The sequence below is a fragment of the Melospiza georgiana genome, chromosome Z (genome assembly GCF_028018845.1).
Source record: "Melospiza georgiana isolate bMelGeo1 chromosome Z, bMelGeo1.pri, whole genome shotgun sequence".
In the NCBI taxonomy this organism is placed as follows: domain Eukaryota; kingdom Metazoa; phylum Chordata; class Aves; order Passeriformes; family Passerellidae; genus Melospiza; species Melospiza georgiana.
Window position 1 is genome coordinate 73793533 of NC_080465.1, and position 24326 is coordinate 73817858.

At 47.4% G+C, this 24326-nt stretch overlaps 1 protein-coding gene across 1 annotated transcript; it reads left to right on the plus strand.

Annotated features, from left to right (window-relative positions):
• Window positions 1-614: 614 nt before the first annotated feature.
• On the plus strand, window positions 615-23252 carry VCP (valosin containing protein). Its single transcript, XM_058043923.1, has 17 exons — window positions 615-722; window positions 5562-5673; window positions 6053-6225; window positions 8000-8142; window positions 11233-11363; window positions 13037-13168; window positions 13583-13685; window positions 15397-15530; window positions 15787-15922; window positions 16918-17030; window positions 17622-17786; window positions 17894-18016; window positions 19102-19314; window positions 20600-20908; window positions 21768-21923; window positions 22250-22404; window positions 22799-23252. The coding sequence occupies exons 1-17, from the start codon at window positions 706-708 to the stop codon at window positions 22902-22904; spliced, it is 2421 nt and encodes an 806-aa protein (XP_057899906.1). The 5' UTR covers window positions 615-705; the 3' UTR covers window positions 22905-23252.
• Window positions 23253-24326: the final 1074 nt, after the last annotated feature.

Consider the following 24326-nt stretch of genomic DNA (forward strand, 5'->3'; position numbering starts at 1 on the left):
GCTGAGGCCCTGCACAGGCTGCCCACAGAAGCTGTGGCTGCCCCTGGCTCGCTGTGAGCGTTCGAGGGCGGGCTGGATGCGGCCTGAGCAGCCTGGCCTGGCGGCCGGTGCCGGTGCCGTGTCAGGGCGGGCCCAGCCCCCCCACACCCTGAGGCGGCGGCCATTCCCGACCACGAGCAGGAACGAGGCGGCCCTGAGTGGCGGGAAGAGGCGCGCGTGCGCACCACGCCCCTTCCGATTGGCTCTGCCCTCCGGAGCTGCTCAATCAGCGGTGGCTATGAAGGCGGGACTTCCCTCCCGCATGTTCCCGTCGGTGGCTCTTCGCCATTGGCCTCGCAGCAGCTGTCGCTCGAAGGTGAGCGGCATTGCGATTGGCTGCGCATAGTGGCGCCTGGCTGGTGACGATTGGCCAGGGCACACAGAGGGGCGTGGCTCGGGCGGAGCCCCCCGTCTTTCTTTTTCGCTCTCACCCATTGGCCGAGACGGCGGCCGGCCGGAATTTCCGATTGGCGGAAATACGCTGTTGCTAGGCAGGCGAGGCGGCGTGGGCGGGGCTCCCCTCGCCGATGAGTCGGCGCTGAGGCTCAAGCAGCGCGGACGCCCCGAACCCTCCGCCCGCCGCCCGCGACCCCCGCGACCCTCCGGACTCCCCGCCCGCCCCGAGGAGCCGCCGTCCGCCGCCCCTCTCCCCCACCCCGCAGCGCCATGGCCTCGGGATCCGAGTAAGTGCGGGCCCCACCGCCTCCCCGCGGCCTAGGCCCCGCTGCGGCCTGGGCCCGCTCCGGCCTGCCCGCTTCACCCGGGGCGGTCCGCGGGCCCCAGGCGGGCAAAAGCGGCGCCGGAACGGGGATGAACCGCTTCCCGCCGCCCGCCCCGCCACGGCCGGGCCTGGCCGGGAAGTGTCGAGTCATGGCGGGGGGGCGAGGCCGCGCCGGGCCTCCCGCCGTGCCTCCGCCGGGCCTAGGGCCGCCCGCCCGCCGGGCCATGAACTACGGAGAGCTTTGTTTTCCAGCCCCGTCCCGGGCTCCTTCTGCTCGCAGCGGCCCGGGAGCCGGGGCTGGCGAGTGATTCGGCGCTAGCCGAGGCCGACATGTTGTGCCGGGCAGGGCCGAGGCGCTCGGCGGTGTTTCCGTCTCGGGTGTCTTGCCTCACTCTTGTCGGCTGTGCTCAGTTACAGGCTGAGGATCGTCTTCCGTGCTCCCCAGCAGTGAGTAACAGTCTCCGCACGCAGCCCACGTGCATTTTGAGCGGAGTGAAATAGAACCCAAAAAATAAATTTTCCCAATTTAGAAATTCTGAAAGTGACTTTTTGACTTCGCTAGAGGCACTTTTAGTCCCATTTAGTGTATTTTGGTGTTCTTTGAGTAGGTTTTCCCTCTTTGAAACAACTTCTGGAATCTAAAACTGCTTGGCCCTGCGGGGTCAGTTCAAGCGAAGTGTGCCAGGCATTCCGTGTCTGTAGTGGAAGTGACATTCCCAGACCCCTGTTGTGGACCTGGGTGAGGTTAACAGTGTTTTTAAAAAGGTATTTCTACTTCAGCAAAGTTTTTCTCACTCACGCAGGGACCAGAAAAAGTTTGTTTGCATCTGGATCACGGTTACTTTTTAGATGCCATTTTTTGTCACAGCTGCTGGCAGCCATCTTGCTGAACCGAGCCTCAGCATGGCAAGTAGCATTCCAAAAGCTAAGAGAGTGTGATTTCTGAGGGATCCCTGTTTTCCTCTCCCAGCCTGTCTGAAACAGTGTTGAAAACTTGTTTCTCCCCAGTGTGTCTAAACTGCCCCCTTTGTTGTCTTACCTCAGTGTCTGTAGTCACCACATACTTCAGATACTTCACTTGGGGATAAAAATGCTTTATGACTATTTTCTTTAATACCTACCTGGGAAGAGCAGTTTAGTCTGTAAATTATATGTTCAGATTGGTAAGGAATTGCTCACAGGTTTTTATCTGGGAAGTGATTTCACAACGATGGTGGTAAAAAAAATCACGTCAGTGTGCAGAAGACATGGCTGATTTCACTTTCGTTACTGCAGCTGGAATCATTCTGGGAAGTGCCTTCTCCCTTGTTTTTAGCACGGGCTTGAAGGAAAGGAAACAGCTTGTTTCCTTACTTTAAGCAGGGCTTTGGAGGTTGGTTATCATTTTCAGAAGAATCACTAATTGGTAACCACTTTCTGCTCTTGTTCTTCATACCCTGCCCTGTGATGGCTCTGGGCGTTATCAGTTGTTGAACAAGGGAAGCTCTGACATGGAGAGAAACCACCACTGGTGTAATTAAATCCATGAGGCTGTGTCAGGGGAGCCTGAGGTTGGATACCAGGAAGAGGTTTATCCTGAAGGTGGTCAGTCACTGGAACAGGCTCCCCAGGGAAGTTGTCACAGCACCAAGCCTGGCAGAGGTCAGGAAGCATTTGGACAATGATCTCAGGTACATGGTGGGATTGTTGGGGCTGTCCTATGCAGGGCCAGGAGTTAGGCTTGATAATCCTGATGGGTCCCTTCCAGCTCAGGTTATTCTGTGAGTCTGTAAGTTGTAGGAAGTCCCCCTGGTCATCCCATATGTGAAGTAAAGCTGTTGAACTGCATTACTGCGAGAGAAAAGGAGGCTGAGGGAGCCTGCTCATGGTTGGCCTTTAGGGCCAATACATCTTTGCTTCAGTTTTATAGATGTCTTGCACTTTATGTGCAAGCTTGGCCATTTGCTGTGCAGTTGATTGTGTCCTCACTTCTGGCTTCTGTCTAAGGGCAGCTTAATACAGACCTTGAATTACTTTTTAATTCCAAAACAGCTCTAAAGCTACATTTTGTGTTCAGTTTGTGTCTTTGTTAAGTCAGGGAAAGAAAGGGGTGAGAGGGAAAGCGTGTGAGGGAGCTGACGAACTGGGTAGGTCAGGGAGGTGATTTGGAAGGTTTCCACCAGGCTGTCTCTGACCAGGCTCATCAAAGAACTTCAAATATTACCTGGGTTAGCTTTCTGTCCCTGTCCTTTCCCAAAGTTTCCTGGCAGGAGAGAGTCCCAGCTCATGCCTTAGGCTTTCCTGCTTGGTGTTTTGTGTTTGTGCTCTCCTTCCCACTGTTGTTGGGGTTTGTCTGATCATGGTTGAGGTGCACAGATCTCTTTTGCCCTGTTATTTCAGCTGCAGCATGAGGAACCCCTGGAGGGATGCAGTGGGGGCAAATGGTGATGATAACAATATTATAAATTGCTGCTGAAAGATGGGTAATGCTTGTCTGTCTAAACCTTACCCTTGTCTGCAGGAGAAATGACATCATTTCCATGCCTAGCTGACATGTAATTTTGTAGCAGCTTTGTTTTTTCCTCTGCAGACCTGTGGGGTCAGAGCGCTGAAGCTGACCCTGCACATTTAGCTCCCTGGGTGCTCTTCCTTGTACACTTTTATTCCATTTTTAATGCCTCCAATCCTTTTTGATCACTCTGAGTGCATCTGATATTGATCCAGGGAAATGTAGGTTCAGTTCTTCCATACCAAAACTTTTTTCTCTTATTTAGCAGAACCAAGTGGATTCTTGCTGTGTTCTTCTGCACTGCTGCATGTCAAGTGCTATCCAAACTTCCTCTCCAGTTTTTTGCAGCTTTTGTTTTGTGTGGAGTGTTGCTTGAAAAGCCTCCGGTTGTTACCCGGCCTGTCTGCTGTTTGTTTTTGATCTGGTGTTCCCGGCTGGTTTTTCGGCTGTAATGGCAGTCCCTGCATCCCAAGGGACAGACACTTAGTTTCAGCAGCATTTCACATAGCCGAAGTCTGGCAGTGGTTTCTTATCAAAAGGCCTTGGGACTCACATCTTGTGTGCAGAGGGAGGAGTTACAGTCACACTCTGGGTAACCCACATAAGGAGTATTGTGTCTCCCTGGTGTCCCCTAGCTGAAATTCTGAAATCTGTTTGCTGGGTCAGTTTCCAGTGGCCACGAGCTAAAGAGGAGGCAAAGTCCTTAGAAGTAGGTATTTGGTTTTTATGCACTGTTTAACCATAATCTGCCCTGATAATGTATTTGTTCAGTTTACTTACTATTCTCTCAGTTTTCCTGGAAATTGCAGGCTTTTTAGGACTCACAGTTTTAGATTCGTTGTGGAATTCATGAGCCCTGTCTAGGATGTATCCAGCAGCTTTTATTGTGTCCTTTTTACCTCTTGCGCTCTTTAATAAAGAGGAAAAAGGTAACTTTCAATAGTGCTGGCAGTCCGGGAAAGAAAATCTTTTACAACTTTTGTTCACTTAAAATAATGTTGCCTGTGGTTTGCAACATGTTTCCTGTGATACTAGTGTTTAAGGGAAGCTTGAAACCCTTTTGAAAGCAAGCTGGCTGCTGTCACGGACTTGCTTGGTATTGTTTCCCATTTTACGTGGCAGAGAAGGGAGCCAACACTGCATAGCCTGTCTTGGAAAAGCCTCTGCCTTGAGGTGGGGAGGGACCTGGGTAACATCACACCGTAGGTATGTCACCCCTCTCTGATGGACTCTTAAAAATGCAGTGAACATGCCAAGCACTGCCCTTTCCACTCAAGGATTGGTTTCTTCTGATCATTCTGTCTCAAAAAGGGTGAGATGGAGCCAAAGTTATGGCTGCTGCCATTGTCCGTGAAGCTCCCTGCTTTTTACCAGTGCTTGCTGCTTTCTTAGGTCAGGGGAAGACTTTATTTTAATTTATTTTAATTTATTTTCTTTCAGAATCAAGTCAGACTATGCAAGGTTTTCTCTTCTGACCTTGGCACAGCCACACACTTGGAGAAAGTAGTCAGCCCACTGGGGGAAGCTACAGCACTCCACCCCTTTTGTGTGTGGCTAATGTACAGCTCTCAAGAGCTCCTCTAGAATAAGTTGGTTTCAGTTCATAATCTGTCATAGTGTGAATTATTTGCTGTATTAGATTTTGAAGGAGAACAGTTAATCTGCCCTTCTTCCATTTCCTTGATCTTTTACTTGCTCCATTTTGTCAAGGGAAGTGAATTATCTCTTGTATTTCTTGGTGGCATTATAGGCCAGAGCTGCAGTGACTTTTGTGACGTTATGGAAAACAGCTAAAAACCCCCAACACAAAATCATTTTTTGTGAGCACTTGAATATTTCTACAGCTTGCTAGGTTTAACAAACAGGCATCTACAGGCTTAACTCTTACAGCTCTTCCTGACAGGGTTGCCCCAGCATTGTCCTTTAATGCTGCTATTTATCTGGGATTTGACGCCAAATAGACTTGAACTTTTGTTTTGTTGGCAGCAGTTACATGTGATCTCAGATGAGTCTGACTAATTCATTGAGGCAAAACATCTTACAGTCAGCAAGATCTCACTGACCACTTCTTTTCATGGATAGCTTCATAGCTGTATCCATTGGAAGCTCATAGTTACTTTTACTGGCAGAAGACATCCTTCCTTGAACTCCTGCAACTGGTCCCTGGGAAGTAATGTTCTCCTTTGTGCTACAAACACATAGAGTGTCTAAAAGACAAGACAACAAAGAAACTTTTAGAAAGTGAAGATGAAAACGAGGTGGCTGGGCAGGGCCGGTATCATGCAGGCTCATAAGCTGTGTTTTCTCTCCCAGCTCTAAAGCCGATGACTTGTCGACTGCGATTCTGAAGCAGAAGAACAGGCCCAATCGGTTAATTGTTGACGAAGCCATCAATGAAGACAACAGTGTTGTGTCACTGTCCCAGGTGCGTCATCTGTAGAGGCAAAGCATTTAATCTGCTAATTTGCAAGCTGTTGCTGTCTGTTAACTTGAAATGTAACTTTGCAACATGAGTACAAGTGTTTATGTCAGAAACTACAGCTGTTACCACTGAGGGAGGGTTGTCTTGTTTCCTGACACTCCTCCTTAACAAAATGCTTTTTGAGCCTCAGTTTGTAGGATTCAGTTGGGCTTGTGCCCTTCCTCTGGTTTCAGGATTAGCTCTATACTACTGTAGTAAGAGTCTCTGTCCTCTGGGTTTAGTATATCACTTCCAAGTTGTAATTTTCAAAGTCAAATAACTCCTTCAAATACTTGAATTCCTGTTTTTTCAAAAGCTTATTCTAACACTTTGCTGGTTACAGGCAAAGATGGATGAACTGCAGCTGTTCAGAGGAGACACTGTTCTGCTCAAAGGAAAGAAGAGGAGAGAAGCAGTGTGCATTGTTCTGTCAGATGATACCTGCTCAGATGAGAAGATTCGCATGAATAGGGTTGTTCGCAACAACCTGAGAGTGCGCCTGGGTGATGTGATCAGGTGAGGACACAGTGTTTCCTGTGGAAAGCATTAGCAGCATCGCACATTATCTCATAGTATCTGAGCTGCCCTCTTGCAAAAACAAGTTAAAACCTGTTAAAAATGAATGCCAGAAAAAAGGTGGAGCAGACAAATAACAAGATTAAAAATGCCCCAATGATATTTATATTCCAGTTTTTATTTTAAAATCATTATTAAATTAGGAATGCTTAAAAAATGTTCCAGGGCTTTTGTTGTGCGGCACTTGTGGGAAGTAGAATCATAAAATTATTTGAATTGGGGGGACCTTAAAAGTAGTAGTAAAAGTTGGAAATATGTATCTCTGCTTTAATAGGTCCCATTCTGTGATGGGAGTGGGTAGAATGGTAGCACGTGAGCATTTCCTGAACATAATTAGTGGTAATTTGCAGGTTTAAATAAGGGAGGGCTAACAGCTTCTTGTCCTCCTAAGAATTGTCTCTGAGAAAATGAGAGCCTGGTTATGACACCAGACTTTCTGAAGTGATATCTGTGTTAATTTTTCAATGCAAAACGTTTTTCATACAAACTTAGTAGATGAGAGAAATTATGCTGTTCCACCCATCCCTTTACCTCTAAAAATGCAAGTCTTAAACACCACTGTAATTGGTTAAAAATGGTGCTGTGTATCTTTGGTTTAAAGTAGAGGTGAATTCTTACTTTAACCTGATGTGAGATTTCTGTTGGAGTCTCTTGTCTTCTCTGTTAGCACTGTGTCTGTAGTGGTTCTCAGTCTCCCAAATGTGTTACCAATTGTCTTGATTCCTTGCAAGGTCAGGGAATTTTCACTCACTTGCCCTCAGAGTTTTTATTGCAAATATTTAGCTGCTTATAGTGTTACAGTGTCCTGGTTTCTGCCAAAATCCAGATAATTATGCTAACACTTCCCGATTGTGGTGCGTCAGGTATTTTCCTTCTGGGACGGTCTCTTGTCTTTTACCCTCTTGCTGTGTCCTCTCTGTGATGCACATGGTAAAAGAAAAAGAATCCATTAGGAGTCTAATAAAAGTCACATATCACATACGGGAAGCTGTGTACTCAGCTGCAGTTCCTTGGCTTTTCTTAGCTGGTGAAGCCAGTTTCTGCCGCAGCTGGATACTTTGAGCTGTTGCTACAGTAGGCTGTTGTGCTACATTACAAAATAATTACTGTAACAAAATAATAAATGTATTTAAAAGGGAAAAGGGCTTTCAGCCTTCAACCTACTCATCAGCCCTCAGGAAGTGGGACTGACCTACACATGGCTGCAAAGGTACTTACCTCTGGTTGGTACTGTGAGAGCCTTTGCTTGGAATTAATGTAGCCAGCATCAGGGACTTTGAGCACTGTAGTGAGAGAGAGGAGGGAAGAAAGTGTTTTCCCCAACTCACTTTTCCTTGCAGCTGGTTCTGCAGTAGCTTGTTGATATAAAAACTTCCTCATGACTCTTACAGGTCTTTAGGCTATATTAGAGATGTGTGAATGTGGAGAGGGGGTCTGCAGAAGAGCAGAAGGGTAGGAGACAGCTATTAAATTCTCCAGTGGTCTTGAACAGGGCTGAAAGGAGTAACAGCAAGTGTGTGCTGTGAAGACTAGCTCTTGGTGGGTATGATTTTTGCCTTGTCAGCACTGAAATATTTCTGTGTGGGTAGGAAGTCTCACCAAGGCTTTTGATGGTTTTTGGATGTTCTTTCCTGGGAAGGGGCATGTCTTTTCTTGTCCAGGTGTAACACTGAGGTGTAAGTCCAGCGCTAACTGGAGTTTTCTTCTTCTGCAGCATCCAGCCTTGCCCAGATGTGAAATATGGCAAACGTATCCACGTGCTGCCAATTGATGACACGGTAGAAGGGATCACAGGGAATCTGTTTGAGGTCTATCTCAAGCCCTACTTCTTGGAAGCTTACAGACCTATCAGGAAAGGTAATAATGCCTGTCATTCAAGTCCTCATGGCCGCAAGTGTGAGCTAGTGCTGAGACTAAATACAGAGAATTTCTAGAAGCTGGCACAGATCTCCATGAGGCATTAGACCAGCATCTGTAGGGAGAGATTTTGCTAGTGATGATATAAATTTTCCTTAATCTTCAGAAGGAGTAATTGCTGCTGCTGGTTGGCAGGGCAATTTGGTAGTTCTCTTGCATTTTTTTTTAGCTGTATGAGATGGAAGAGCATAAGAAAGGCTCAGGTGGTACTTGGGAGAAAATCTCATTAAACTAAGTTGCTACCATGTGATATGATTGGTAAGTTGCCTGCATATCAGTCAATTGATTTGGTTTATGTTGTGCTTATCCAATTTCATCAGAGTCCATCCTTCATTAATGTGGTAATTGAAGGGGATTCAGGTTTAGATCACCGCATGTGGAGTGGTGGAGTCAGCTGCTGTGAGGTGCTGAATGTGGTGATGTGCATATAGCTGCTATAGAAGTGATCACATGAGCATCATGTAACAATTACCATCATGCAATTTAGTGAATTTCCTACTCTCACCTAAAATCAAATCACCTTGACCCTTACACTGGGCTTTTCTATCCTCCCACATCACCCACAGAGTCCACCCAGGTCCTTGAGAAAAAGCAGAACAATGTGTAGAAAAGCAGAACCATGTGTGGGCATGCCTTTGCCTGAGGCAGCAGTGACCCAGACTGTTTATCCCAGCATATTTTTTATGTGCACTACAGGAACTTTGTCTCCTTCCACAGCATGTAAAAGTGTTGGCTGGACAGGGGCAGTCCAGGCAGCTTTTGCTGAATGTTTGTCCCAAAGTTTGCTGGTCCCACCAGCCTTTGCTCTCCATGTCATCATGAGCAGTCCATTGCATCATTTTGTTTTTCAGAGGCTGTTGCACAATAAGGAATGCAATACTCCCTCTGAAAACCATGCTTTGCCTGTTCCTGGGATGGAGTAGCCTCAGTGCCTGATGTTTTGTCATCAGATCCAAAGACCTTTTTTTCCTCTTAGAGTATGGAATAATATGGAACGGGCTTCCAATGTGCTGGGCCAGGTCCCAGCACATTGCAGTAATTTGTGTCTCTCTGGATCTGCCAGCCTGACAGCACACCTTTTTCCACATATTTACTAGTTTTTCAGGATTCCACACTTGTTCGGGAGTTCAGAATGTTTTAGGTAGTCACTGGCGTGGACACTTTCCCCTCTGGGTGATGTTCTTAAATCTATTAACTGAAAACAAGACCTGAATCACATTCAGTGACATCCTGTTGCACAGCACCAAGCTTGCCAGAATTCCAGAAGCATTTGGACAATACCCTCAGGCACATGGTATGATCCTTGGGCCTGTCCTGTGCAGGACCAAGAGTTGAACTCAGTGATCCCCATGGGTCCTTTCCAACTCGGGAAATTCTGTGACAAGAACCAGCCTGGATTCAGGTGTATTAAAAGGATGTTAAAAATCTTTAAAATGTTCAAATGCTACTGTAATCAGCCTGGCATTGAAAGAGGTCGGGAAGGAAGACATCAGGAGATATAGGAGAGGTGCAGTTACCAGTGGTTCCCAGTGGATGGCTCCCGAAGTACAGAGCCGATGGCAGTGCTCAGTTCACTCCTCAGATTCCTCTCAGTACCAGCGCTTCCATCTCATCATAAGCCACTACTGCAAAGAACAGCAGAAAGATCATGTTAGCCCAGGCAGCAAGGACAATAAACCTCACCACAGGGGGCACCCACACCGAGTGAGGTGTTAAAAACATAGCCTGAGAACAAGCACAAATAAACACCATCACCAGCTGCTATTATATATTGAATGCATATAACGAATTTGTCTTAACACCTTCTACTCGGATCTGTTGTTATGCCAACCCTTTTTCCCTGTGCTGGCTACCAAGGACTGTTGTCCTTTGATTCCAGCATGTGACTAAATATCAGATAGCTACTCATTCCCCACCCAGCCATGGGATGGGGAGCAGATCAGGAAAAAGGAGAAACCTGGGAGTTAAGAACATTTTTGTAATTGAAACAAAGTAAAATATAATAATAATAATAATAATGGATTAGATAGGGGATGAAACATGAGGGATAAAAAAGACTGGTGTTACACGACACCTGAGATAGTTGCTCACCACCTGCTGAATAATGCCCAGCCTGTCCCTCATCGGTGTGTGATGTCTCCCAGTGAAATCCCCACAGTTCATGCACTGGGCATGGTGTTCTATGGCATGGAATATTCCTCTGGGCAGTTTGGGTCAGCTCTCCTGGCCCTGCCCCCTCCTGCTTTCTTGTGCACCTGCTCCCTGGCAGAGCCTGGGAAACTGAGCAGTCCTTGAGTTAGGGTAAACAGTGCTGAGCAACAGCTGGAACATCAGTGTGTTATCAGCATTATTCTCAACTGAATCCAAACCAGCACTGAGCTAGCTACTGGGGAGAAAATGAACTCTACCCCAGATGAAACCGAGACATGTATACCAGCTGGCACCCTGAGTAAATTCATTATTTGGAGTAATTTAAGGAATAATTGGGAAGTGAGTAGAAAACCAAGCAGACTTTTGGGGTTGTGTTCATAACACTTTTGATGTACTTTTGATGAAAGTACACTATAGACACAAGTCGAAGTTATCCAGCGTCTGTCAGCCAGAGGTCACAGTGCAGTGTTACCTATTATTCTGCTTCTGGAGACAAACAGTTATAACTAGTATCAACTAGTTACAATAAATTCAGAATTGTTATTGGGGTGGGGCTTTTTGCCTGTCCTGAAAACGTTAAATTGAAACTGAATGGGGAAAAAAAAAAAGTGATTTCTTGCCTTTGTGGTTTGTATTTGGGCAGGGTATTCTTTTCCATTGTTTGCTGTTTTTTACTGGATGAAATTTAAGAACTGAAACAGTGCTCAGGCTGTTGCAGTGGATGCAGATCTTGAGTTTAACATGCAAAGCGGTGTTATAAATGCCATAGTGTCTGCCTGTGTGACCAACTTCCTTAAACTCTGGGGCTGCTGTTTGTACTGGGGTTGGCATTTTGCAGATGTGGGTTGCAGCAGGCCACTGACATGTGGGGTTTTACAGGTGACATCTTCCTGGTGCGTGGAGGGATGCGTGCAGTGGAGTTCAAAGTGGTGGAGACAGATCCAAGCCCGTACTGCATAGTGGCTCCAGACACAGTGATCCATTGTGAGGGAGAGCCCATCAAAAGAGAGGTGAGCAGAACCCTCCACATGGTGCTCCTGCTGGATCTCCTCTGTCCAAAGCCTGTTTCTGGGACAGTGCTGGAGGGCAGCAGTGTTTGCAGTTCCTGTTTTGACATTTTATCTACTGAATGTAATAGAAACTTTGGTTTCAGGAGGTGTGCTGCTGCTGAAGGTAGTCAGAGAAAGGTACTCCCAGTGTCTTCCTCATATGCTGAAAGCACCAGGGGGTAGGTTTGCTGATGAGATGCCATGCTTTGGCAGCAGCTGTTCTGCATCTGCTTCCAGATATTTCACACTGTGCTTGGATGGATGCATCTTTTGATTCCAATGTTCCCTTGATCCATAGCAGAGAGAGCTTACAGTGGTGCTACATTTCATGCCATGTGAAAAGAAAGTGATGAGCACTTTTTCTAAGAGAAATTTGAAATCCTCAAATGGTATACGTTAAAAAAATAAAAATTCCCCGGTTCATTAAGGTGTCTAGCCTTGAGTGTTGCAACCTTGTGGCAGCCTGAGGGCCTTGTCTGACAGGTTTTGGCAACCTTACTGTACACAGTAGGAAATGTGGGGAAAATGAGCTGAGGTGGGTGTGTACTTCATAGAATAAGTACCTTTTTCTGCCTGTAAATAGTGTGAGTGCTGGTTTGTTGTAAGCTGCCTTCTGAAAAACACGTCTGTGACCCTTGTGAGACTGCACCTGGGCACTCCATGCATCCCACTTGGCCTCTTCAGCAACAGCAGAGATAGACAGGAGTAAGTTCAGCCTAGGCCACAAAAATTATGAGGAGCTGGTGGTCAAGAATGAAGGAGGAGGGACTGGGATCATGGGATAATGCACCCTGGAGAAGGGAAGGTGAAGGCCTACTGGTGACTGCCTGATGGGAAGGGATAGATGACCGGGCTTCTTCTGAGAGCTGTGCCCAGGGACATGACTGGACACACTAATATAAGCTGGATCAAGGGAAATTCCCAGTAGATCCTTGGAAAAATGTTTCCCCCAATCTTGGAGCAGAGCCCAGAGAGGGGCAGAAATCTCCAATATTGAGACCTTCAGTGTTTGTTAGGTCCAGCCCCTGCTTGAAACAGGTGGGACTTGAACTGAGCCTCTCTGAGATTCTAGGCTATGTTATTATTTTAGTGTGGCCTAAATAACTGAGGCCAGTAAAGGTTTGGACAGGAGAATGGATGGATATTGTGAGGGAAGAGTTGGTATGATCTTATCCGTATGTCTGGACCTTAACATTCTCTGCTAATTGGAGTCAGTCTCAAAGGGTAACACTGCACCTGAGTATCTGGCAGCTAGAATATGCCAAATAGATAGCATTTACTCTGTGGAGTAAGTATATTTTATACTGACATTGTCTCTTGTTACTTCCATTAGCCCCATCAAAGAGTCACAGAGCTTGTTTTGTGTTAGAGTCTGTAGGGAACCTGGCAGCAGAGGCTGTCATTCCAGAGGGTGGGCTTCAGTGAAGTCTGAGTACGTGCAGGCAATTCTCTTTATATGTCTGGGAAGACAGAGCTAAGAAACAATTATAGAAGACATCAGGAAGACTTGAAAGGGAGAATCTCAAGACAGGCAAGAAATGTCTAAAAAGCCATACTCCTGGCTTCTGTAGACTGGGAGGGGTTGTTGAGCTATTGTTTTCACTCAGATGTTTGATGTGTTTCCTCCTGGGCAGGATGAAGAGGAGTCACTGAATGAGGTGGGCTATGATGACATTGGTGGCTGCCGGAAGCAGCTGGCTCAAATCAAGGAGATGGTGGAGCTTCCCCTCCGACACCCTGCTCTCTTCAAGGCCATAGGGGTGAAGGTATGTCCTCACGTGCAGGGGGATAAGTGGGCTTGCCCTGGGAGATGTCTCTTCACAACAGAGATCTAGGAGATATTGGAGAGGGGAGTAAGCAATTTGTGGTGTGGGTTTTTGGATTTTTTTTAATGCTAGTCTTTGGAAGGTATTTGCGTACGTGTTCTGGACACAGACTGGAACACTGGCAGCTTGTAAAACAGAGTGATGCTTTGAATCAGCGCTGCCAGTTACTGGCAAGGTTTTTGTTGTGTGTTGTGGGAAGTAGTAAAGGGTGTTGATAGCAGTGCTGACATGGCAGCTGTTGCATGAGTTTGCATCACAATTTCAGACTTGCATTATCAAATGCTTACAAATTCACTGTGAAGCTGCTTAAGCAGTCAGATACTCACAGCCTAAGTCCCTTGCCTTTGTCCTCAGCCTCCACGTGGGATCCTGCTGTATGGTCCTCCTGGCACTGGTAAAACACTGATTGCCCGAGCGGTGGCCAACGAAACAGGGGCTTTCTTCTTCCTGATCAATGGTAAGTTTTGTGGCTGCGTTGGCTCCAGGTCTGCTGTGTGCTCACTTGTTCATTTTATGGTAAGGAATGGTGTTAAGAGAGCTTGTAGGGCCACATTGTCTTCCTGACATCTTTCCTTACCTCTTTCAAGCGTGTCTCTGGGGACACTGGGAAGTCCTTTGTGTGGAAGAATGTGTAGTGGCACTTCCCTGAAGCTTGATTGTGTTGTAGCAGAGTGCTTGGAAGATCGTGCTGAGACACAGGGATTTGCTGTCCATCTTTCCATTTGTGTTGGTGAAGGCAGAACTGGCAGGGCTTCTGGCTTTGCTCCCATCATGTTCTGTTCAGAAAAGAAGCTGCTGTTCTGGATTCCTCTTTGCCCTCAAGTAAAGCACAAAGACCTCTTTTGTTTCACAGTACATTATTTGGAGGGAACTTCCCTGGAAACTATAATGAGATCCTTTGAACTTAGCTATAAGTGGCATAACTCCTATTTAAAAGTCTCACCTGTAGCACTTGAGATGGATACTAGTTGATACCTACTAAGGACTAGATTCTCAATTTTCCACACTGCTTTTCTGTCCCATTTTAGTCAGTGCTGGAATAAGAGCATTTTTACTGAAGGAATGCAGCTTTTCTTCTCCAGTTTCAATCATGTGACAGCACAGCAGTGACCGGCAGTAAGATTAGGGACTTGCTTTTATCTCAAGAGAGTGGATGTAAATGGGCTAATTTTAGCCACATGTCACCCTGTCATATACTTCCTCAAGTGTGTGGAAGCTGTCACTGAATGCTAATGCACCAGCCGTTTCTTCAGATGCTTGTACATCTATTGCATAATGAAAATAACACTGTCAGAGTAAGCCATGGATTCGCTGCCTGCTGGCCCCAATCTGGAGCTGCAGGCAGTGCTGCAGACAGAGCTGATCAGAACTGGTGAGTTACTTATAATGAAATACTCAGAACACCTGCCCACACCTGTGTCTCTGCAGCTGGCAGCTCTCTGTGCCTGAGGGTCAGGTTTATTTTTCTTGGTTCCTTCAGAAGCATATTTTCTCTCCATTACCACTGCCATCAGCATGACAGCAAAATCTGTAAAAACAGGATAAATCTCTAAACCTCCACTAGTGTTCAGCAGTTGTAGATGTCAGGGAAATGCTGTCCATCCATTTGGGATCAATGTGGTTACACACTTCAATTTTATATTTAACCTTTACGAGGAGATGGGGATTGTGTTTTTGTTCATTTGTGGTTGGTTGTTTTGACTTTTTTAACTAGTTTATAGGATCATACAAAGGTAAATGTATACGTGTGTAATGTAAGCTAAAGATGGCTTCATAGAGCTTTTTCCTTCCCTATCCTGGTAATTCATCACCTTATAATTTGATTGCTTCTCTTGCAAGCTAGGACTGGCATTAACTGTGTGTGGTGGCACATTACAGAGAAGCTCACCAAGTGTGAAATAGGGTAAGGAAAGAGGCAGCTAAAGGTAGCTCATTGTCTAGTGCTGCATTCTCTTAGAGTAAACTGGAAACACCAAAATAACGATAGAAACTAATTCTGCATGCTGGTCTTGTCTTTCAGCTGCAGATTTAGTGAGTTTGATTGATAGTATTTGCTTTGGCTTGAAATATAGCTTGTCCCATGTGGATGTTGTACTAAAAATATTCAGCTGCATGTTTTTGGGGCTAGCTGCCTTTCTTCTGAATGGCACAGCATTGCTGTTTTTTAGGTCCTGAGATCATGAGCAAGCTGGCTGGTGAGTCTGAAAGCAACCTGAGGAAAGCCTTTGAAGAAGCAGAGAAGAATGCTCCTGCCATCATCTTCATTGATGAATTGGATGCCATTGCTCCTAAGAGAGAGAAGGTAAAGAGAGCCTGTAGGAGGTAAATTAGCATGTCCCTTTTTTTTGGTAGCAGCTGGCATGAGTCTCTGCGTTTCACTACAGAGTAAAGCAGCATTTCTTTAACACCTGAATTCAGTTGGACACCAGGAGAGTTAGATGCAGTTCAGGACATTTGTTACCATTCTGTGGCTGCTGTATCTGCTGCCTCCCATGCAGTGCTGGCTGCCGTGCTCCTTGTAGAGCTGTCGGTGCCAGTGCTGCTCTGTGTCCCCACAGACCCATGGGGAGGTGGAACGTCGCATCGTGTCTCAGCTGCTGACCCTCATGGACGGGCTGAAGCAGAGGGCACACGTGATCGTGATGGCAGCCACCAACAGACCCAACAGCATCGACCCAGCGCTCCGGCGATTCGGTAACCACCCCTGCCCCCTCTTCCCTGTGTGTTGCACACTTTGTGACAGGCCATGCTTCTGGGGCCCCCTAAGGATTGAGCAGAAAGTCGTGCTGAACATGTGTTACATAAACTATTGACTTGTCTCCAGCTTCTTGCTAGAAATTATTTTCTGGGCTTGCAGCCTTTGATGTTGTTTTCTGTGCCGTGTTAGGTGAGAATGTGTAGAAATAATACTTAGGAGTGGGAAAAGTGTGCTAGCCTGTATTAGGTGAAGCTATTTCAGGACACACTTAAGGAGGAAATGCCTAAGGGGACGTTCATGCATTAGATAGCAGAGGGCTGTCAATTACCTGATTTGGATTTCTTTTATTAATGAACACTACAGTAGTTTCTGAGACTCAGGTCTTTAAAACATGAATATCTGGTGTGTGACCAGTTGGTAGAGTCTGTAATAGCAAACCTATCAACTGTGCAGAGGGAACTGGCCTCTTAAGTGTGTAGTGAGCCATTTGAAAGCACAGCTGTGGCTGGACGAAAAATAGAGGTGTACACATCTTAGTGAATATTGCAGTGAGACCCTGTTTTCCTCATGTGTTTCACCACTTGGGTAATGCTGTGAAGGTTCTAAAAAATTAAATCTCTCAGTATTTTTTTACTCTTGTAACAAGGACACAAAGATAGAAATAAAAATGTCTCATGGTATGTTGGTTCAGTGAAGCCTGTTTCCCAAAAATGCAGCTCAGAAGAAGTTACTAAATGTGCAGTCTTCTGTGCTGTATAATCCCAAGGTCTTACTGTTAGTCTCACAGTAGTCTCACTTTCCCTAAATGCCTAATACCTTTCCTCCTCCTCTGATCTGTCTCTTCTAATGTGCTGATAGATGTTGCAGGCAAACCTAAAACTCTGTCATTTTCTGATATTTTGTGGAAAACATCACCTTTCTCAGTCAGAGGAAGGCAGCAGCTCCTGTGGTGCGCAGAATCAGCAGCTCAATGTGTGCTTGTGCTCCCCAGGTCGTTTTGACAGAGAGGTAGATATTGGTATCCCTGATGCCACTGGGCGCCTGGAGATCCTGCAGATCCACACAAAAAATATGAAACTGGCTGATGATGTGGATCTGGAGCAGGTGAGTAGTGTGCCATTAGGAAAGCTTGTCTCATTTCCAGTCCTCCCTTTCATAATGGAAGTATTGTTAAGGCTTGATTGCACAAGTGGAGTGGCTCAATTAGGATAGCCTGGAACTGCATGAGTGTGTGATCCCTGGGATTCCTTCTGAGCAGTTTATCACTCACTAGTTAGGAATGGCATGGCTAAGTGAAACAAATGTGTATCATTCCAATCTAGAAGTGCCTTGCCACTGTCATCCTGGATTTGTTTGCTATGTCATTGCCTTTAAAAGTACAGTCCCCCTGAAAAAGCTCACACACAGCTGGGTGAGCATTGTGGTGTCACTGCACCACCTGTATGCTGGATGGTTCCTGTCATCTCTGTCCTGAATGAAGAACTGCAGTTCTCAGGGTTACCTTTCTAAATTCCAGATGCAGATTGGATCTCTAGTAGGCAGTAGAAGGCACAGTGTCTTTGCCTGAGTGTTAGGACTTGTCTTGAATGTGCAGCAAAGCCCTGATGTTGATCTCCTCCCTTCCCAGTGAGGGACCAGTGCATGTGTTGCCCTTGCTTGTGTCCCTGTGAGTCATGGTCAGTGCTCTGCTTTCAGGTGGCAAACGAGACCCATGGCCATGTTGGTGCTGACTTGGCTGCTCTTTGCTCAGAAGCTGCTCTTCAGGCAATCAGAAAGAAGATGGATCTCATAGACCTAGAAGATGAAACCATCGATGCTGAAGTGATGAACTCTCTGGCAGTGACCATGGATGACTTCAGGGTAATGCAGGAGTGCCTCATATTCTTATGGGTGCAATTAATTGTCTCTCTGAAGCAAAAGAATGTAACATGTTAGAATTCATATAATACCCTTTCTTCTAACAACAGTGGGCTCTGAGCCAGAGCAACCCTTCTGCTCTTCGGGAGACTGTGGTGGAGGTGCCACAAGTTACCTGGGAAGATATTGGTGGCCTAGAAGATGTAAAGAGGGAACTCCAGGAGCTTGTACAGGTAAGGCATTACAACAGATTTTTTGCTTAGCCAGTTTAAAAATATTATAATAAAATATAGAATATCTTTAGTTTCTTGTTTGGGCTGCCAACAGAGTAAATGTAGAGGGTTTATGGCATTTATTCTAATGGACTGTAAATACCATGCTGTTCCATCTTAGTGAACTTGGGGAAGGTGCTGGGAAGCAGCATTATGTTTTCCTGAGCTGAGTCTGCAGTGGCATTTTATGTGGGTGTTGTGCAACATGCATAAACAACCACAGTTCTGCCTCTTAAGTGGAGACCAGCAGTGGGACCACTGCTGAGAATCGTCTTACATGGTAGCTGTATCTGCCAGGCAGTGGATGAAAGTGCTCATACAGAGAGCTCATACAGAGCCCTTCTGAAGGGCTCCCCGTCAGCCTTAGCACAGGGACAGGTGAGAAGTAATTGTGAAGCCCTCTACAAAAGGAAAGAACAGAACAAAATGTTGCAAATTATCTGTGGAAACTCCAGGTGTCTGCACTGGCAGTTTGGATTGGATACATTCCTGTTTTCAGCTGGTGCTGTAGAAACATCCTGTCTGTGAATAAAAGAATCTAAATTTTCAGTCTAACTTTCTGATGTTAAAATCATCACCTGTCTTGTATATGACCTCGTTGCTGAGGATAAAGGCTCACATCAGACACCTTGCTGTCTCTGGAGAGCAGAGCAAATAGGTTAGGTAATGAGCTGTTCCCTTTTGCTTCTGCAGGGCAGAGGGAAGCTGAGGTTAAGTGTGCTGGAAAGTACTGAACTGGTACTTGGGAAAGTACTGAGCTGTACTTAGTTCCTAAAGATAAGTAGGTTGTTTTAGGCACCTTTCCAAGGCAGTGTCCACTTAAAAACTGCAGTGGCACCTGGCAGGATCTTGTGTTTAATCCACCAGAAATCTCAGGTAGTGCTTCTGGTAGAACCAAAACTGACTCAGAGAAATGTGTCCCTTCCTGTGGCGGGGGACTTGGATTGATGGTCTTTTGACGGTCCCTTGACATGCAAACCGTTCTGTACTTCCGAGGTAACCTTTTGTGGCTCACCATGGGAGATTTTTGTTTTGCTCTCTTTCAGTATCCTGTGGAGCACCCAGACAAGTTCCTCAAATTTGGCATGACCCCATCAAAAGGGGTTCTGTTCTATGGGCCACCAGGCTGTGGTAAGACACTGCTGGCCAAAGCCATTGCCAACGAGTGCCAGGCAAACTTCATTTCCATCAAGGGGCCAGAATTGCTCACCATGTGGTTTGGTGAGTCTGAAGCCAACGTGCGCGAGATCTTTGACAAGGTAAGTGTTTCTCCTGCTCTCTGTGCTGTCTTGGTGCTGAGGTATCCCCAGAAATTTGTCTCCACTGCATCTGTCTTACTGCTTCTTCTTTGTGTCTTCTGTGTTTTCCCCACTTGCACTGAGAGCAGGAGCTCTTTCCTGTTATTGGAATTAATCCTTTTCAGCAACATAGCTCTTAAAACTCTTTTCCCTGACTGCAGTTGGCATCTGTCAGAAGAGGGTGATAAATTCCCCAGTGCCTTTGGCAGACACTATGGTTAGGAGGGCACATGTATGTTCCTCACCCCTGGAAACTTTGATTAGCACCTCATTAACTGTCATCATCTACAGATTTTCAGTCCTATGGGTTCTTGTCCTGCAATATACACAGTTTAGAAAGAAACTCACTCCTGTTCACTTGTTTCATAGTGTCATCTCCCGTCCCAGAAGGTGTCTGCATGGATTATCCTGTGAATCCTTGCTCTTGTGGTGAGGGACAGCACTATTAGAAAAAAATTGGCAGGAGAATGGAGAAAAATCAAGGTGGGAGGGAATCTCAGAGACTGTTTGTTCAGCTGTTTGTCTAGGGAGGTAACTTTGAAATTTCATCAGCTCAGGGAATTGAGTTCTGGACATGTGTGAAGGCTGGAGAATCCCTGACCTCTCTGGGCCTGCGTGCTGGTGTTGGAGCACTCTTATTGTGACCAATTTCTTCCTTATTTCTTACTGGGATTTTCTCCCCTGCTCACAGCTGTGTCTCCAGGTCATGAGACTCCCAACACCCTCCGGGCTAGGGGCTGGAGACGTGTGCAGGCGTGAGGACTGTAGCAGGCACCTCCTTGTGCCTGTGGTCTTTCCTCCTCTCACTGCACACTGTGAAGAAAGATCCAGCTTCCCATAACTACACATTAGGTAGCTGAAGACAGCAATTGGATTTCTCCTTTCCATTGGATATATCTGAGCTGCTTCAGTGCCTGAATAACCAGCTGACATCTTCAGGTTTTGCAGGGAGAGTTCTAGTCCAGCAAAATGGCTCAGTTTTTCACTTTAGGCATTGGAGTTACTGCTTTTCTGCGTGGTTCACAATGTTCCCACTTCAGAGAAATCCAGCTTGTTCTTCAGGAGAATTTAATGGAGGGGTTGTGTGGCAAGAGACTGCTCCGGAGCAGTTCTTCCAAGCTCTCCTTGAGAAGAGCTTCTGGTACTCTTGAGCTGTGTTAATGGTGAGGAAGGCTTGGTGTGGAGTCAGCATGCTCCTTGTTGGGCAGTATTAGCATGGAATAATGGTGCCCACTGCTTTTTGCAGGCTCGCCAGGCAGCCCCATGTGTGCTCTTCTTTGATGAGCTGGACTCCATCGCCAAGGCCCGAGGCGGGAATATCGGTGACGGCGGCGGTGCTGCAGATCGTGTCATCAACCAGATCCTGACCGAGATGGACGGCATGTCCACCAAGAAGAACGTCTTCATCATCGGTGCCACCAACAGGCCAGACATCATTGACCCAGCCATCCTGCGCCCCGGCCGCCTGGATCAGCTCATCTACATCCCCCTGCCTGACGAGAAGTCCAGGGTTGCAATCCTTAAGGCCAATCTGAGGAAATCACCAGTTGCGAAGGTAGAATCTGCACCCTCACTGCTTCTGGCTTGGGTTTGCTGTGTGCTGCTTATGTTCCTCACAAGCTGTGGACAGCACCGAGGTCTGGAGGCTCATCCCTGTAGTAGAATGGGAGAGGAAGCTGGAGCTCTGAGGTTAGGTTTCAGCAAAGCCAGAAATTGGTTTGCAGGCACAGCAGCTCTTTGTCACATAATGGGGTTCTGCTCATGGTGCAGGATCAGAAAAGCCTATTACGGTGAGGTGGAAAAGATTCTTGCACTCTGGGAAAAAAAGAAGTGTAGAACACACAGGTGTCAAATAAAAATTGAAGAGGAGCAGTTGCAGTGAGTTGCTGCTGAGCCCTGTCATAGGCAAGAGCTGTGTCCCCTGCCTGGGAAGAGGCAATAAGGCAGCTGAGAGTTGATCAAAGAAAAACAGACATGAGGTGGGAGCCCAGGCTTTTCTATGCCAAGCTTACCTACTTAGTTTCAAAGGAGGTTGCAATAATACCCTCTCAACTGAGAGGGAGGAGAGGAGGAGGTCGGCTGTCTTGGTCTGCTTGTGCCCCATCTCTATTTCCAGTCTGATGGTGTTTTGCTTGACTCCTCGTGCTGAGACCTGAGCAAGTCATACCCTAAATCTGTAAGTGCAGAGGCACTTACAGCCACTTTGTGGATTCTTGGTGGGTGTGAGGAGTGTAGCCTGCTTTCGTGTGTGGTTAACTTTTCCTGAAAATGAGAATCTCAACAGCTGATCTTTCCAAAATTGGCCATAGTTAAGACAGTACCTTGATACCCTGGGATCTAAAGATACCTTTTCTGTCACTTGAGGATATGAGGTGTAAAGGAACGGCCCCTCTTCCTTTTTTATTTTTCCCTAGGATGTTGACCTGGATTTCCTGGCAAAGATGACCAACGGCTTCTCAGGGGCTGACCTGACAGAAATTTGCCAGCGTGCCTGCAAACTGGCCATCCGCGAATCCATCGAGAGCGAGATCAGGCGAGAGCGTGAGAGGCAAACCAACCCTTCTGCCATGGTGAGTGGTACACCGAGCTCTCCCTGCCCACATGCCTGAGGTGTGATGTGTTCCTCTGTCATCCTCGGGGATGAGTGGGCTCTGGTGCAGAGCGGGGAGCTGGAGCACTTTGTTCTCTTCTTGTGGGAGGTTGAGGACCCTCCTGGGATGCCTCATGGTCAGCATTGCTCAGGAGGTGCCTTCTGCAGCCCTGACTCATGCACACCTCTCCAGCCCCCGCCGTGGAGGGTGCTGGGAGTCTCCTAACCTGGGGGGAAGCTGTGAGCAGCTCTTGGGCCCGTGGAGCTTGGGCACGCAGCTCACCTGGCCCCTCTGTCCTGCTGCAGGAGGTGGAGGAGGACGATCCTGTTCCCGAGATCCGCAGGGATCACTTTGAGGAGGCCATGCGCTTTGCCCGCCGCTCTGTCAGTGACAACGACATCAGGAAATACGAGATGTTTGCACAGACCCTACAGCAGAGCCGTGGCTTCGGCAGCTTCAGGTACCTGTGGGGTGTGAGGGCTGTGCAGTGTGGCTCAGCCAGCCCCCGAGCACAGCACTGGGGCAGCTTTCTGATGGGTTCTGGGCACCAAGCCTCTTTTGCACTGTGCATTCCCATTCAACCTTGAGCATGGAGCACCACAACACAGCGTGGCGGGTGTAGGCTGCAGGTTGATTGTAGCTGCTCTGTTGGTGCACCCAAAGTCCCTTTTTTCTTTTACCTCAAGCGAGGTTTTACAGCCAGCAGCCATGAGCCCTCTGTCCTTCCCTAAGGCTTCATCCCATTCCTTCTTAGTTGTCACTGGGGTTTGGCACAGAGGGAGGGTATGGCACTGAACTGCAAGGAGGCTTTTGAACAGCTTGTCTTCTCTCCTGTCCTGCACTGCTGCATGCAGGTTCCCCTCAGGCAACCAGGGCGGCGCCGGCCCGAGCCAAGGCACAGGAGGTGGCAGCGGGGGCAACGTGTACAGCGAGGACAATGACGACGATCTCTACGGTTAACTCGCTGCCCTCGGTGGACCAAACTCCACACCAGGCCACGTTGTACAGGGAAAAATCCAATGTTCAGTGGACTCTTGGCTTCTTCATTCCTCAGTCAGAACAGTGTAGCTGCACGTCAGACTTTGTACAGGGGATGTTTTCTGCAAACACAAATCCAGAGCGGTGTTCAGTTGGGAGGCAGACAGTGAATTAACAAGGAGGGGAACTGACTTAATTTCTGAGAAATTTCTGTTCTAGTTTATGTGGCAGAATCAGCAGCTTTAGCAAGGGTACAACGCTAGCCTGTATTAAAAAAAAATAAAACCCCACAAAAAATAATAAAAAAATTAATAAAAATCCCACAAAACTCTAGCAAGGTCGTAGCAGTTCCTTTGTGTGGTGCTGGCGCTGTCTAAACCCGTGTCTGGTGCTGTGTGAGCTCTCTGTGCTCCAGTGGAGCCCATCTGTGTGAATGTTCCCCTGCTGTGGACAGGGCTGCTCTTCATGCTTAACACCTCTTAGCTCTGTTAATGGAAGAAATGGGTTTGGCAGTGTCTCTGCCCTGGCAGGAAAAAGCCTGGCAGCAGGTACCTGCTGTTGCTCTTCCGAGGCTGGCCGTGAGCTGTCAGGTCTCTTGCTGCTGTGGCTCTGCAGCAAAGGATCTCTCCAAGAATCCCTGTCTCACGCAGGCAGGAGGGGCATTTGGGGTGTCTCGGGTTGTGGCGCAGTGACACCACTGTGGCTGGGGAGAGAGGACCTTCAACACATTCCATGTGTCCCAGTTTTTGATGCTTGTCTTGGATCTCTGTTGGAAAGCTGGCCTTGTGTCAGATACAGTAGTTGGGTTCTGATCAAGGTTTTTCTTTCTTTTCACCTGTTCTACCTCCCTGCCTTTCCACTTCCTTTATTTTCCCTTCTGTGTACTGAAAAAGGTGCTACTGCTGTACTTGGTTGTTTTACGTCAGGGAAGCCGTGGGTCCTGGGGGCAGGAGCAGGACGAGAGGCTGGGTATGGCTGAGCCCTCAGCCCGAGGGGGGCAGTGGCTGTGGAATGCACCGAGCTGCTCGTAGGGACTGCGGGAACGGAGGGTTTCTGCAAGGAGGGTAAAACGCAGTTTGTGTGGCAGAATGTTTCCCTGCGCCTCTGGGCCGAGCCACGAGGGAGAGGGCAGGAGCTGTGGGGCTGTGCTGTGGGGTTCTGTCCCAGAGCCTGGCACATCTTGGAGGGCTCCCTCAAGCCGTCTGTATTTAAGAGGACAGGATTTAATGGCAGAGGGACGGGACTGGGCGTGGTGGGAAGGGGCTTGTGCGATAAGCGCAGTGAGGTGAGGGAGCGCTGCGTTTGAATGGCGCAGCCCCAAAGGATGCCTACTGTTACCTGCGGCTCACCCGCGCTGCTGTTCGGGAGCCGTCTGCCGGCACCGCTGTCCCTGTCCTCACACCA

Excerpts from the sequence above, each read along its gene's own strand:
- VCP (XM_058043923.1), top strand. Across the intron at positions 15,923-16,917 it reads CCCAGCGCTCCGGCGATTCG|GTCGTTTTGACAGAGAGGTA; the intron begins GTAACCACCCCT and ends TGTGCTCCCCAG. Across the intron at positions 21,924-22,249 it reads AAACCAACCCTTCTGCCATG|GAGGTGGAGGAGGACGATCC; the intron begins GTGAGTGGTACA and ends GTCCTGCTGCAG.